Source organism: Theropithecus gelada, chromosome X (assembly GCF_003255815.1).
Source record: "Theropithecus gelada isolate Dixy chromosome X, Tgel_1.0, whole genome shotgun sequence".
Classification (NCBI taxonomy): Eukaryota; Metazoa; Chordata; class Mammalia; order Primates; family Cercopithecidae; genus Theropithecus; species Theropithecus gelada.
The window spans coordinates 136,343,556-136,359,883 of record NC_037689.1 but is presented as its reverse complement, the minus strand read 5'-3'; the positions used below and the strand labels follow the sequence as shown (position 1 = coordinate 136,359,883).

Here is a 16,328-nt window from a genome sequence, read left to right as displayed (position 1 = left end):
GGATCGTTGAAACCTACCAGTGCTCAGACCCCAGCCAGGCAATTCTGCTTTAATTGGTCTGGTGTGGCAACGTGGGTATTTTAGTTTTTAAAAGTCCTCCAGGTGATGCTAATGCTAAACCACAACTGAGAACCACTTTAGATTTAGGTTTAGATTGCGTTCGTACTGGGCAGAGGAGAATGCAGACAGGCAGAGAAACCTGGGAGAGATAAGTAGCTTGGGAGAGTCGTTCTCCAATCTAAGTATGATCCTTGACCAGCTGCATCAGCACCACCTGGGAACTTGTTATAAATGCCAGTTCTCAAGTTCCATCCCAAACCACCTCAATTAGAAACTCTTGGGTGGGGGTCCGCCATCAGTCTCAACAAGCCCTCTAGGTGACTGTGAGGCTGGCTTCAGTTTGACTTGGACGTGAACAACATTTATGGAAAGGGAGTACAATGAGTTTAGCTATAAAACTTGAACATAACAAGCTGGTGTCATCTCTCCTGATGGTACCTTTGAGATGTACAGCAATAACCAGTGTTCTAAGGTGGAATGTACTCCTCTCTAGCCTTAACATATCTTTCTGATCTGTTTGAAATTGTAGCACAGAAAAAACTATTATGTCATTCATACAGGGGCAGAGGACTTTTGGAAGAAGACTCTGCTTTTCTGGTAGAAACTGCACTTTTCTTCCTAGTGGACCCATTTCTGTCTTCAGCAGGGTTATCTATCCTCCCTGACCACATGGGCCTTTGGCTGATGGAAAGGCTGGGCTTTGAGGAAGCTGCACACATAAAGTGAAAGAGGGTCCCCCAACCTCCCCTTCTTGTTTCTTGTTCCCACCTGGGCCAGGACTTTTGGTTGGCTGGGCCCCACCTGCCATTCACAGCAGGCCCCTGAGGCTACTCACAGAATGCCAAGTGAAGCCACTGAGTAGGGAAAGTCTTTGTCCTATGCCGAGTGAAGACCCCACTGATGGGTAGCAGTGGTGCTTTACGTTTTGCCAGTCAGAGGCGTTCTGTTACCTGGGAGGTTGATGTGCACACCAGTGCATTCCCCTCTCTTCCTGGTCTGCATTGTATGGACCAAAGTCTCCAGAATGGAATAGCCGAGTCCTTGCAGGATGCTGAGCATCTTTGAGGGTCACAAAAGTGTTTCCAGGATTGGTGCTAACTCTTCACAAAGAGGTTTGCAGGCCAATGGGACTTTACCCATCAAGTCCAGTGATTCTCAAATAAGGCAATTTTGCCCTCAGTTGTCAGGGCGGGGATTGCGGGGGGGATTTGACAATGTCTGGAGGCATTTTTGGTTGTCACAACTTTGGGGAGCTGTGCTGCTGGCATCTAGTGAGTAGAGGCTAGGGATACAGCTCAACATCCTGCAGTGGACAAAACAGCCCTTCACAACAAAGAATTGTTAGGCCTCAAACATCAAAAGTTCCAGTGCTGAGAAACCCTGACCTAGTCTAAATCCCTTATTTTTGAAATGAGGCAGCGGAGGCCCGCAGAGGTGAAATTCCATTCTAAAGGTTACACAGAAAGCATCAGGTCAGGGTGTGGCTCCTGGTTTTGCAACTCCCAGAGTGCATTGCTGAACAGTTTCATCTCTGGCAGGGACACTGTTTCCTCCATTGCAGATACCATTTACTTTGTGGCTACTGGGTGCCAGGCAATGGGCTAGACTCTTCATTTATTACCACTTCGTAACGCACACCTTCAATGTAGGATGACTATCCCTCGGAGGGGCTCATTTTGTGCGTGCGAAACAACTGTATGAAAAGCGTTAGAGGCCATTAGGAAAGCAAAACTGATTACAAAAGAGACTGAGACATGGTTCTTGTCCTGGGAGCTTACATTCAAGTTGTGGAGAAAAGATATATGTCAAAATAATGATCATCGATCTTGTTACTTAAGGTCCGTGATGATTACCAAAAACCTGTCCCAAGGCACCACAAGATACATTTCTTAAAACGTATATGGAAATGAAGAGTTAGGAGAGGGAGCTGACCATATGTCTTGGCATCGTGGGAAGGCTACATAGGTCAAGGAGAATTGCTTGTGTGTATTATGAGTACGCACTATCCTAGGCCCCACATATCAATGGTCAATGAGACATAGAATGCCTCTGCCTCAGGGGGCTAATATTCTTGTAGGGAGAGCCAGAGAAGAGACAAATACATACATATATAAGTAATTATAGATTGTGACAAATTGAAACTTCCTTAAGGTGGTTAAAAGGGCATCTCTGAGGAGGTGACATTTTAGTGGAACCCTGAAGGGACATAAAGGGGCCATTTGAAGGACATAAAGGGGTACAAGGCCTTGAGGCAGGAGAAAGCCTGGCGTATTCTGGATCCTAATGGAAAGCTAACGTGAGCCAGAAGAGAGGCGTATAATAAAATTCAGGAGGTGGGGGGGCCACCAGGGTAGGAAGTTTGCATTTCATTCTAACATGAAAAGAGCAAGTTAGCCTGAAGAAACATAGGATGAAGATCTAGTAATGCTTGGAGAATGAGGGAGGTCGCAAAGGAGAAAGTAACTGAAATTTCCAAACATTTAAAAGTTGTTTCTACCTTGGACAAATTGAAAGACCATTAGTACTGATCTGTTCCCTTCAGTGAATTATTTACTTAAATTACTCAGGCACATTTAAACCTGCTAACTTCATAGTGTTCATCGTGGCAGGAAAGTTTAAATCTTATATAGAGATAAGTAGATGGTTAGCTGGGAGGAAAAATGGAGGTCTTGACCCTACACATCTTGTAGTTGAATGCACTTTTCAGCATGACAGGTGCTCACTAACATGAAAGAGTAATTGCTCTAATTACCCCATTTTTTCTCTCTTTCTGATGAGTTAAGGTCATCTGATAATCTGTATATTTTGCCATCTTTTCTGTTTCATAGATTTTTAAAGTATTTTATTGTTGGAGTCACTAATATGTGTCTAATAATTTTGATTGATAGTCCCGTTGCTGCCTACATTGCTGTGGCCTTGGAGATCTCAGATTTGCTTTGATTTAAAATCATGTATCATTAATTATGTTGCGTTATCTTTCAGAAGAGTGAAAGGCAAACAGCATCATCATCAAGTAATTGAGGGCTTGTTAACTGCTTCCAGCTTGAAGCCAGCAAAGGTTGCGAATTATAGTGGCCTGATGAGGGGGCAGATGCCTCTGTGGCATTGTCAAAATAGTTTCCTAGGCTGTCTCTGGTTGCTTTTCTGTCTTTGAGTAAAGGAGAAGGTTTTTTGGAGACAAGGGTAATCTTGGAAGCTAAAAAATACTGAAGAACCCAGTAACTGACTAATGTGTTGATGCTTTTACAAAGTTTTCTTATTTATTTTTTTAATTTTTTTGAGACGGCGTCTCACTTTGTCACCCAGGTTGGAGTGTAGTGGTGCCATCTTGGCTCACTGCAACCTCTGCCTCCTGTGTTCAAGCAATTCTCCTGTCTCAGCCTCCCAAGTAGCTGGGATTACAGTCGTGTGCCACCATGCCTGGCTAATTTTTGTACTTTTAGTAGAGATGGGGTTTTGCTATGTTGGCCAGGCTAGTCTTGCACTCCTGACCTCAGGTGATCTGCCCGCTTTGGCCTCCCAAATGCTGGGATTACAGGCGCGAGCCACCGAACCCAGCCAAAGTTGTCTTACTTTAGACTTGTTGACAAACACACTGGAATGCTGGCTACAGCATAGGCTTTTTCAATAACTTACTATGTGACTTTTAAAAAGTTGCTTCCCCTCCTGAGATTTATTTTTCTTATGTTTCAAAACAAAGGAGTGGCATTAAATTATCTCTAAAGAAATTTTGTTTGAAATGACATAGAGGATTGCATCACAGTGTTTGTCATGTAGTAAATGTTTTGGTAGCTCTTTTATGAGGCCAATGTTATGTCTATTGATACAACTTTTATACCGTAAATCAAGACCTTTTATAGAGTAAACCAAGACATTCCAACTATGGGAAAGATAAATGATTCACTTATTTAGTTTAAAATATATTTAAAGGATACATTGCATTGGAATTTTTTTTATTCTATCAGAGATTAAGGTTTCTATAGATTGGTTCTTTCTTTACCTCTAGTTTGAAATGGGAATACTGTATTTCTTTGAACATGAGTACGTTAGGTCAGGTCAGCAGGCTTAGACTCCATCAAACTCTCTCTTCTTACCATGACTGCTCCCTGACTGTGTCCTTGACCTTGACAGTGGCAGCACAGCACTGCTGCTGCTGAGAAACCAAATCGACATGCAAGCTTGCCAACCTGATGGTTAGTCAGTGGAACAGCATTTGCAATGGAAAGTAGCTCTTTTATAAGTGGTGTTTATAACTATCATCCCACCACTGAAGTCACTTATTCTTATCACCTCTGTGTCTGAGTATGCCACCGGTCAATGTCTGTGTGTCTGTGGATGTGTGGATTTGCACGTGTGCACTTGTGTCCTCCTACTCTGTACTACTCCTGTGAGACCTGGGAGTCCTGAATAGGAGGGCTGTGTTTTCAAGGCTGGGGGCACTGCCTATATGGGCAAAATTTTCCCCCAGAGGCCTATTCTTTGGCAGCTGTTCTCATGGGGCTCAGCAGCCTTTCAAAAACCATGGGGCTTCCAGATCCAGAGATAAACCATGAGCCACTTTTACCACTTTATGTGTCTTGAAGAGTCAAGTTGAATTTCTGAAATCGGAGGAAGCTTTGTGTAAATCTAATGTCTACCTAATCACTGGAATTTTTTGTCCACCTTCAAGACTGGATAAATCTATTTTTGGGTAGGGCAGCAGGAGTCACTGAATGGAAGGTGGACAAATGGTTCAAATGACCAGTGGCAAGAGTGGTTGTCTGAGGATAGAGGTCATGTGTAAGAAGGGTAAAATGGAAGAAAATATTGGACTAAGCCAGGGAAAAAAGAAACCCATTCCTTTTTCCTATATTAATGGGCTGGATTCTTTGCAAGTCTCCCTTTCCCTTCCTAGAGCTGGTACCCCACGGACGCGTTGCATCCTCATCACTTTCTTAGGGAATTAGAACAAAGCTACCCACCTGTTTTACTGCTGGAGTCTTGTGGGAAGTCATCTTTCATTCTTTCTGCTGTCAACCGCACATACAGCCACTCTCCTACTTGAGGGAGCCCTGGGAATATGTGCATTTGATATAATAGTTTTAATTTCTCATCCAAAATATCTCCAATTAAAGAGATTTTATAAGCCAGAGTAATGTGTTGCCTATACAATGCCACTTCTGGTTTTTAAAAAATCAGTGTTTCTCGCTCTTTTGCCAACATAACATCAAGCTACTGTTGGTTGACTACTCTTTTTTTTCTGTTTTGCTTGTATTGACTGACATTTGAGGTATTGAGTGGAGACAGCCTGAGACCCAAAGCTGACCCATTAACTCCCAGATGTTCACGATTTCCAAGGAAATGTTCTGTGCCTGTGGTTATTGTTCAGATGACTCCTTAAACACTCTCATCTTGGCACCTTTTGCACTTGTTAAATTCAATTTGAAGAAAGAACAGAAGACAGGAGAATTTTGTGGAAAGCAATTATCCTGCACTTTTATGGCCCTCATGTTTTTCCCATCGTGATGAATTTGGGAGTTAACACTTGTATCAGTCAGCATGTAGCTTTCACTAGAATTTTGTTGTGTGTTACAGATAACCAGTTGTATCTAATTAAACAATAATGATGCCAGTACAAGGCATTTTCTGGGAATTAATGACCAGCTGGGAAAAGCTGATGGCTGGAGAGTCAGCCAAAGGCTATTAGCTTCAGTCCACTATTAATCTCCAGAAATGCCCATTTGTGACATCATTGTTTGTATTGAACAATGAAAATGGAAGACAGTTTACTGTTATTTGTCACATACTTCTGAATAACAAATTCCTTATGCATTGTCAAAAAGTCATTTTTTTTCTCTTTTATCCTCCAATTGTCCTTCAGTCTTACATGTTTTCTATACAGCAGTGGATGAAAATGGAATTTCTCAGATTCCATATAATCGTGGGTGCTTCTTTTTTTAAAGAGTTCCAATTTGGGGAGTTTTATTTAAATATTTTGGATGGTAAAACTAGAATTTGTCTTCAGCTGTGATGCTGGAATTTGATGAGTGTCTATATTATCATAACTATCTGCTCATGGCAGGAAATGGTTACAAATGTTTTGAATAGCAGCTGTTACTAGCAAAGATGTGCATTCAACGAGATTCTAAGAAGTTATAGTCACATTCCTAGTAGATGAAGGGAACTCTCTCCAGAAAAAGCTATTGTGGTGTGTCTATGTAATATTTTTGATTGCTGCTGCTGAATGCTAGAGGAAAATAGAGAACTGACTAAAATATTCATCACCATCTTGCATAATTTAATGACTTATAAAGGGAGACAACAATTCCTCATAGAGTCAACCTATGAAGAACTTGTTCTAAACTCATAATACTAATTTAAAAGTTATATTGGTTTTTATACCATTTTTTCCTTAACATGAAAGGAAGTTCTTAAAACCCCTTAAGATCCCAGCCAATGAGCTAGGAATGTTTTACCCAACACAGAAACTTCATATCCCATCTAAATTCAGCCACTATTTGTTTATTTATTTATTTATTTTTTTACAAACACCACGGCATTATTCACCCCACAAAAAATTTGCTAGTAGTATCAGTCCTCCTAAATGCATGTTAAGTGTATGCATTTCAGGTAGTAGAATGAGTCAGCTCATCATTAATCAAAGCTTTGGAGGCACTGACTGATTTCAGGTGAAATGGAATGGCCTCATTGGGAAGGGTGTGAAAGAGAAAAATTCATGCTGGGGTCAGTTCCCTGTTTCTGAAAATGCAGATCAAATTTGCACCTATTTTCATGGAAGGTTTTCGGAATAGAGAATGTAGCAGTGAACCCTATAAAGACAGATATCTTGCTTTTGCAGGGAATACAAATAATAATGATTCAAAAACACGAGTGATACACTTAGGAAGCATATAAAGAGCCTAGACAGAAAATGTGGACTGAGAGGATCCTGGTGTATACTTCAAGGCCAAAATTATTAAAATAGGTCTGGCTCTTCTACAATCCAACAAGGTAGTCCTTTGACCAGGTGTTGCTTCGTGGGCTCTCAGCTGGAATCTCTTGTCTTCATTAAGGGGTTTTGAACATCTGAAGAATGTTTGCAACAGCTTCAGTTCTCTTTGGAAATCAAAGAGTCAAGAGCAGTGACTTGGATTCTTCTGTCTGTCTCCGTGTATACTGCTTGGAAGTTAGGACCTCACCAGGAGCAGACCAAGAAAAGAAACAGAAGCAAATTTACTGATAATGGGTGGACATTAGCCAGTTTAACCTATACATATTTATATCGTATCTCAATCTGAAACCTCTAAGTTCTACATGGTGTTGATTTAGATACGACATGAGTATCCATATTAAAATACGTTTTTGCACTTTGGGTATGATTTAACACTGTTTTCATTGGACTAGCAACAGAGGTATAGATAGTCGAGTAGCTGTTTGCAAGGCTTTAGTATTTTAAACTAAGCCCGTTAAAATGAAATCACTAAGCTATGAGATGTTTTTCTTTGAAACTTTTCTTAGGGCTATTGTTTTAGTCTTCCCTGGGAGTAGATTTGATTTAAGACATTCGTTGCTTTTCTGAGGCTCTAACTTGAGTTCATTTTGTTATGTGGTGACCACAGTTCTGGATGACGCCCCCCCTGGCACACAGGAATACATTATGTTACGACAAGATTCCATCCAATCTGCGGAATTAAAGAAAAAAGAGTCCCCCTTTCGTGCTAAGTGTCACGAAATCTTCTGCTGCCCGCTGAAGCAAGTACACCACAAAGAGAACACAGAGCCGGAAGGTTTGTGCACGACAGACGCGTGTTTTGCTTGTTTTCTCTCATTCTTCTTTCTTTCTCTTTCTTTTGGATTGTGCATTGCCCTCTGGTGTGCTGTGTGTTGTTCAGATCCTGCCATAGCTAGGAGGCCCCCTGGCTGGCTGGTGAAAGTGTTATACAGTCTCAGATGGGACGCTGTATAATATGGTCATCTCTGGCACAGCGCACAGCGTTACACTGCTTTTCACAGCTGAAACATTTTCAGTTGCTGTCATTTTACTGCCCCGTTTGGGCTGGCAAAGTTGCTTGCTTCTGTTGCCAACATCTGGCCAAGTCTGTTCCCATCACCTTGCATTCCTGAAGCAGCAGTGAGCTGAGGAATGAAACTTCTAAAATGAAATCATGAGAGGATTGTTTCAAAAATTGTCAACTCTCCTTCACTCCATACAGCTTCTGCATTGCACTCGACGAATGCTCATGATCTACTTAGTTTGCTGAAGCAGGTCCAGATTACCTATATAATGCACGCCCCGTTGCACTTTGCCATGGTAAAATGCATGCCTAAAGGAAACTATGAGTAGTTTGTTTTTTCTTTTCAGCTCAAGTACAGGTTTGGACAACTCTACTTGCTGTTACTTAAACTGAGGTTAATAAGGTACTCACTGCAACCCGTATCACAAATATACCTTCAAAGTATTTCGTCTGGCCAGAAATGGTATTTATTCATTGTTTCCAACATTTTTGCATCTATCAAAGAGGAGTATTTTTCACATTACAAATAAAATGTGGTAAATGTATTGCCATCTGTTTACATTCCAGCTTCCAAAATAACATCTGAGAATTATAATGTAAATGCTGATACTTACTGTTAAACAGCCCATTTTCCCCTCACATTAAGTATCATTGAGGCAGTTTACCAATGAATGACATTTGGAAGTGACAATTCACCTGTTCTTTGGCAGTTGGTGCATACTTTTGTGGTTTTTGTATAATTTCTAAAAGCGACCTTGTTTCTATTTCAAGTTACCCTTTTGCATCATTAGAGGAATCCTTAAGATAATTGTCTTTCTGATCTGGGAAAGACTGGCATGTGGGTTAAAATTTGGTGAGTAAATAAATTTCTCCAAATGCACTCTAGCCCACACTTTTGGAAGCAAAACTTCACAACTCAAAGTTTCCCCTCTTCTTCTTTCCAAACAGAGTTTTAGACAATCATTGGGAGACAATGAGAAGCCTACATGTATCTGTGTTTAATTCAACAATAGAATAGAGCACTCATGTTTATATTCTTCCCATACTTTGGTATGTAAACTATTCACGTTGAGTGTGACCACCGATTTTCACACATATTCATCTGGAGGTATAAATGGTGAACCTTTACAGTGAGTAAAAGCAATCATTTGGTTGTTTAGTGGAGAAGATACTAACTTTATTTTGTACTTTATTTAAATAAAAAATTTTAACTAGTGACAATTACTTTACTATATATACTACTTTCCAATATTCTCTGCTTTTTTTCTCTAAAAATTATACACACACACACAGACACACACACACACAGTTTTTGTACTTGCAAATCAGCCCAAAAATCAAAATTTGGTTTCGTTAAGAAAAATAACCCAGTTAAGAGGCAGCTGGTTAAATTCAGTCAAGCAATCAGTTACATAATTAAAATGTTTTTAACAATATTTCAGATTTTTAAAAACAGTTAAAACCCCATTCCTTTTATTATTACATACCATTTTGACAGGATCTGTTATTTTCAAGTACCATCTGGAGTGTATTGTCAATACTGTTATGAATATTTTCAGATATAGAGAATTCTTAAGAGAATAGGTAGCAGTTCAACTCTCTTCTACAAAGTTTGGGTAGTTTTTGATCTGTCATTTAATCCACATATTGAGCTGTTGCCATTGTATTTAATGGGGCTGCCATCCTTTCACTTGTGTACTGTGATGATGGGCATTGTCTTCTTTCAGATTGGAGATTTTCCTTAGTCTTGCCCTCCTTTCAGGTCTTCCTGCCACGATATCAAAGCTAATATTTCTGTCTTTATTCTTACGAATGATTTGTAACTAGTGTTAAAGTCAGAGGTTTTCTGGGATGACATTTAAATACTATTTGCAATCTTATTGTACCCCGGCAAGCAAGATCCCAGAATCTAATTGTGAACTCGGACCTTAAAATGAAAACACTTGATCTCTACACAAATTAACAGGATTCAGAAGACTTTAGATGGGGGCGAAAGAAAACATGCTGTGGAGCTGACCTTGGATAAATAAGGAAACATTGCCAAGAAATTAACATGCTTACTTCATGTAGGATATCGAAGCTCATCATTTCCAGGAGGTGAAGTAACTGTGGGTTTGGAAGGGTTCACTGGTCATTCTTGTAACCGGGAAGATTTTTTGCAGGACTGTTTTTTAATTGCCATAAGTTATAGTGTTCAGTTCCCTCTTAAAGTTGTTGTAATATTTTATTATAATTAGTAGAAATAAAAGACCTCTTTTTTTTTACAAATGGATAGTGTTTTGCATTAAAACTGTGTCTACACATTGAAACATTTCATTGTTATGTGAAACATTTTGAAGAGATATTCCCTGTCATGGTCTCCGTGCCAAAACATGAGACCTTAACTGACCTTGGCTGTGGATGCCCACCAATTCTACAGCAGGTGAAGGCAATGGACAGGGTGGTTAAGCCATACATTGTTTGGTCTATGCAATGCCAACATACTAGTATAACCTCTTCTAATGAGGTTATTTTTTTATGCAATGTTAAAACCCCCAAAAGAAAAATTTAAAAAAAATTTAAGCCTTTTGGGGAAATAAATGTTTGAATTGCATAAGCTTTAGAAACGATTAATTAAATTAAACAGGTTTATGGTACAGTTGGAATTACTAAATTGATAAAAATTATCCAACTCTTTTTTAATTAGTATAGATAAAGTCTTACTGTTCCTTTTGTTTGTCAGTGGTTTATAAGGGCTGGGCTATTTTCACAGTTTATGACCTCTTACGATTTGCTACAGATAATTTAACATTGTTTATAGTCACCCATCTTTTTAAAGATATTTTTGTATTATGTCCAGGGCCCTCAGAATCCATATAAAATGATACATAAAGGGACTGAAATAGCTCACTGGCTTTTCAGGATACACGAAGGCCAAATTACACTTTGGCAAAACCAGGTTTCTATTTATGAATATCCAATTCCGAAACAATTTTTAAAATCTGTTCCAAACATTTGTGATTTTCAGTGACACGATTATTTCTATAAAAACCACTTATGATATAATATTATGTGAGTGCTGGAATTTGGCTGAAGAAGTGCACACAAGTATCTGAGAGTCTAATTTGGCCCAGTACCAGCAATGTTCTTTGTTAAAAGAAAGCCACATGGAGAGTGGAGATCATTACCAAAATCTTTTTCTTACCGTTCCAGGAGCCTTTTGGCAAAAGAAAGTATAAGCTTCATAGCTTTATTTTTTTGTTCACTTTATCTTTCTATGCCATGTGTGCCAAAATGAAATCACTAGTTTAGAGTAACTCCTGGAAGCCAGTCTAATATTAGCATAGTTGCCATTTCCTAAATGCCACTCCTTGTGCTTTTACTGATGTTCGAAGATTGTTAAAGAGAATCACACCAAGGTAAACATGCTTGCAAGTAGATAGTGCTGGAAATCTACAGGGAAAAGTAAATCATGGATTCCCAGCATTTGCTTTTAGGGTTGAAAATTCTGATTACATAGTAAATGTGAAGAAATTAATGCAACATAGGAAAGTAGTATAGAGCTTGGTGATTTGTCACCATCTTTTTATCAGGCATTTGGGCTCTTTGCTATAGTCCTGTTTTCATGTGATTTCTCACACACACACACACACACACACACACACACTCTGTCTCTCCCTTAGGGCATTCGTAAGCTTTTTATTCAGAGAGCCATCCAATCATTGTGGCTTTGGTTGGAGAAGAGAATGTGTACTGGAGACTGATGATAAAGTATGGCAGCTTCCACCAACCAAGAGAAAGCAAAATTTCATGCTAAATGGTAAGGGGGTATATTTGTAACTACCATGTCCATTACTCTGATAATGCGTTGGGTTATTCCAGAAAGAGTATACGTCACCATGAATATCAGTCTTGCCTTAATGATGGGAGAGGAGGAAGTCAGAGGAATGCTAAGGAACATGCTGAGGGAAATGTTTTCCATCTTCATGTTTTTTCAACACCGTTGTTTCCCGTTATACCTTTCTCATCTTAATACTAATTTTCCTTTCGAGAAAAATGTGTCAGCGTCAATTTGAATTAATAATTAAATAAAAGTAAACTGTGGTTATTAAATCGTTTTGTCAATAAGCTAGAGTTGGGTAATAACCTCTGATGCTTGTCAACTGAAAATATCTTGACTTTCAGGAAAGACATAACTAGGTTCCATGTCTGTCTCCTTTAGAATAATTGAGGGCACATTCGTTTTCTATTAGAAAAGCATGGGGCCTTGGTTTGCATTTCTTTAATGATCAGTGATAATGAGCTTTTTTTTTCTAATGTGTTTGTTGCCTGCATGAATGTCTTCTTTTGAGAAGTGTCTGTTCATGTCCTTTGCCCACTTTTTAATGGGGTTGTTTTGTTTTTCCCTTGTAAATTTGTTTAAGTTCCTTGTAGGCTCTGGGTATTAGACCTTTGCCAGATGGACAGATTGCAAACATTTTCTCCCATTGTATAAGTTCCCTGTTCACTCTGATGATAGTTCCTTTTGCTGTGCAGAAGCTCTTTAGTTTAATTAAATCCCATTTGTCAATTTTTGCTTTTGTTGCAATTGCTTTTGATGTTTTCGTTATGAAATATTTGCCCATGCCTATGTCCTGAATGGCATTGCCTAGATTTTCTTCTAGGGTTTTGATAGTTTTGGGTTTTATATTTAAGTATGTAATCCATCTTGAATTAAGTTTTGTATAAGGTACAAGGAAGAGGTCCAGTTCTAATTTTCTGCATATGACTAGCGAGTTTACCCAGCACCATTTATTAAGTAGGGAATCCTTTCCCCACTCCTTGTTTTTGTCAGGTTTGTCAAAGATCAGATGGTTGTAGGTGTGCGGTCTTATTTCTGATTTCTCTATTCTGTTCCATTGTTGAAAGTGTCTGCTTTTGTACCAGTACCATGCTGTTTTGGTTACTATACCCTTATAGTATAGTTTGAAGTCAGGTAGCATGATGCCTCCAACTTTATCCTTTTTGCTTAGGATTGTCTTGGCTATGCGGCCTCTATTTGGTTTCATATGAACTGTAATACTGTTTTTTTCTAATTCTGTGAATAATGTCAATGGTAGTTTAATGGGAACAGCATTGAATCTATAAATTACTTTGGGCAGTATGGCCATTTTAAACATATTTACTTTTTCTATCCATGAGCATGGAATGTTTTTCCATTGGTTTGTGTCCTCTGATTTATTTTGAGCAGTGGTTTTTAGTTCCCTTGAAGAGGTGTTTCACATCCCTTGTTAGCTGTATTCCTAGGTATTTTATTCTCTTTGTAGCAATTGTGAATGGGAGTTCATTCATGATTTGGCTCTCTGCTTGTCTGTTGTTGGTATATAGGAATGCTTGTGATTTTTGCACATTGATTTTGGATGCTGAGACTTTTCTGAAGTTGCTAATCAGCTTAAGAAGCTTTGGGGCTGAGACAATGGGGTTTTCTAGAGATGGGATCACATCATCTGCAAAGAAAGACAATTTGACTTCCTCTCTTCCTATTTGAATACCCTTTATTTATTTCTCTTGCCTGACTGCTGTGACCAGAACTTCCAATACTGTGTTGAATAGGAGTGGTGAGAGACAGCATCCTTGTTTTGTGCTGGTTTTTAAGGGGAGTGCCCCCAGCTTTTGCCCATTCAGAATGATTTTGGCTGTGGGTTTGTCATAAATGGCTCTTCTTATTTTCAGGTATGTTCCTTCAATAATTAGTTTATTGAGAGTTTTTAACATCAACGGGTGTTGAATTTTACTGAAGACCTTTTCTGCATCATTAGAGAAATGCAAATCAAAGCCACAAGGAGGTACCATCTCATGCCAGTCAGAAAAGTGATTATTAAAATATTAAGAAACAACAGATGGTAGTGAGGCTGTGGATAAATAGGAATTCTTTTCCACTGTTGGTGGGAATGTAAATTAGTTCAACCATTGTGGAAGATAGTGTGGCAATTCCTCAAAGACCTAGAACCACAAATACCATTTGACCCAGCAATCCCATTACTGGGCATATGCTAAAAAAATATAAATCATTCTGTTATAAAAATACATGCATGCATATGTTCACTGCAGCACTCTTCCCAGTAGCAAAGACATGGAATGAACCCAAATGCCCATCAATGATAGGCTGGATAAAGAAAATGTGGTACATATACACCGTGGAATACTGTGCAGCCATAAAAAGGAAAGAGATCATGTCCTTTGCAGGGACATGGATGGAGCCAGAAGCCATTATCCTCAGCAAACTAACACACAGGAACAGAAAACCAAACACCACATGTTCTCACATGTAAGTGGGAGCTGAACAATGAGAACACATGGACACAGGGAGGGGAACAACACACACTGGAGCATGTAGAGGTGGGGGTATGCGGGGAAGGGAGAGCATCAGGAGAAGTAGCTAATGCATGCTGGGCTTAATATCTTGGTGATGGTTTGATAGGTGCAGCAAACCACCATGGCACACATTTATGTAACAAACCTGAACATCCTGCACATGTACACTGGAACTTGAAAAGCATGGGACCATGCGTTCTGGTGACTCTGAAGAGATAAGAAGACTGTATTCTCAACCTTTTTATTTCAAAGTCACTTTTTTTCTTCCATGACTTAGGGCCACCCGGCCTTTGATTTATGACCTGAATGATGACAAAATGACACGAGATAATTTTCTTTGCTCATTGAAACAAATGGCAGCTTAATTGAAGAGTCTCAAGAAAGATTAAAAAAAAAAAAATTAGTCCAAATTAATGCCAGAAATCTGGTGGCTTTGGTCACTAGCAATGAGTAAACACGATCCTCTCCCCACAAAGTATTTAATTCTGATTCTCTTACAGCTTATGTCCTGATAACATTAGGAAACCAGCAATGGCAATGAAACTCATTCTTTCTTCCCTCCTATTTCCCCTACCTTATGGCAGCACACACAAAATTAAGCCATATTTTGGGGATAGTTTCTCCTCTCTGGAAAACTTACAGTCTAATCAAGGAGTATGTATAGTAGCCAGTAATTCACTTTCATAAGATGGACATTTATCATTCGCTTATTGAATATATGCATCTCCATTCAGTCTCTAGGCTGGAGGCTGGCTTTTACAGTAGAAACTAATAACCATTCATTCTTTAAAATATTATTCACTTTTTAAAGCAACTGACCTCTCCTCTCCCTTCATCTTATGTGTTCCAATCATGGTGGTGGTTTCCTTTAGACAAAATTGTTTCTCCTTTGTAACTCTCTTGGCTGAGGTCTTCCTTAGTTAATACTTGGGGCAGACATTTCTCCTGTATGAAGCCAGCACCAATGAACCGTTTCAGGCATTTATGTTTAAAATGATACTTATCTGCAAAGGTGCTTTGAAAGTTCTACTAGATGAATGACAGTGTATGCTGGTGATTTTGATTTTAAAAAGTCAAAATCAAAGACACTCGAAAACATGTGGAAATTATACATCCATGTGGGTGCTGCCCCTTTCAAGGCCAAGACATCAGGGATTGTGTTGCCAACTTTTCTGGAGTTTGTTTCTCTTCCCAGCCAGTTGATAAACCGCTTAAGAAATTCTGCCTTCTGGACTCAGCATGGTATGACCCAGCTAGGCTATGTTCCATGTCCAACAAAGGCATAGCCTGAAAGACTAGTTGATTCCCCCAAATCAAGCCCAATCCTGATGTTAGAAGTCTACTTTTATTCAGGAGATGCACAAGAAAGTTCTGCTCCCTCTGCTCCAATTTTCACCCCGTCTTTTGTTTTAAATGACAATTCACTTGCCTGGTTGAAGAGAATACGGGAGTGAACTATACTCTTTTTCACAGGTTCTTAAACAGTTATCAGATCAACGTTTTCCAATAATATTTCATGCAACATTGATCATACATTTATGTAAGAAGACAGCATTTGAAGTCAAACATATGTTTCCCAAATTATACACCATTCCTAGAGAGTCACAATGCATATGAGTATATGAAAGATTTTAAAGAGTCTTGCAGATTAAGAAGCTGTCTACCTTAGGCAATTCAGTGGTAAACAGCATCTTCCAGCTAGTGGACCCTTTTACTGATAATACAGATAAATATCTGCCAAGTAACACTTTGGGAAAGGCCCTGCTGGCTCTACTAAGCAGTGTATTCTCATCAAAGATGAGCTATGTCAAGTAGCACACTTTTGAAAATGATTGCTGTTCCCTTCCTCTCTGACTCCCACCTACTATCTTTAGAGAAATGCTACTCAAAGTGTTGTTCATGTATTCCAAATTGTTTGTTATCAATCCATGACTAGATAAG

The 16,328-nt window shown here is 39.1% G+C and overlaps 1 protein-coding gene across 5 annotated transcripts in view; it reads left to right on the top strand.

Annotated features, from left to right (window-relative positions):
- FGF13 (fibroblast growth factor 13) overlaps window positions 1-16,328 on the top strand; it is a 577,259-nt gene that overhangs the window by 350,058 nt on the left and 210,873 nt on the right. For 4 of the 5 annotated variants that reach the window (XM_025373329.1, XM_025373333.1, XM_025373330.1 and 1 more), the window contains one exon: window positions 7,659-7,826. The exons of the other annotated variant lie outside the window; for it this stretch is intronic. In XM_025373329.1, the coding sequence (XP_025229114.1) occupies window positions 7,659-7,826 (168 nt within the window). The remainder of the gene's footprint in view (window positions 1-7,658; window positions 7,827-16,328) is intronic. 5 annotated transcript variants of the gene reach the window in all.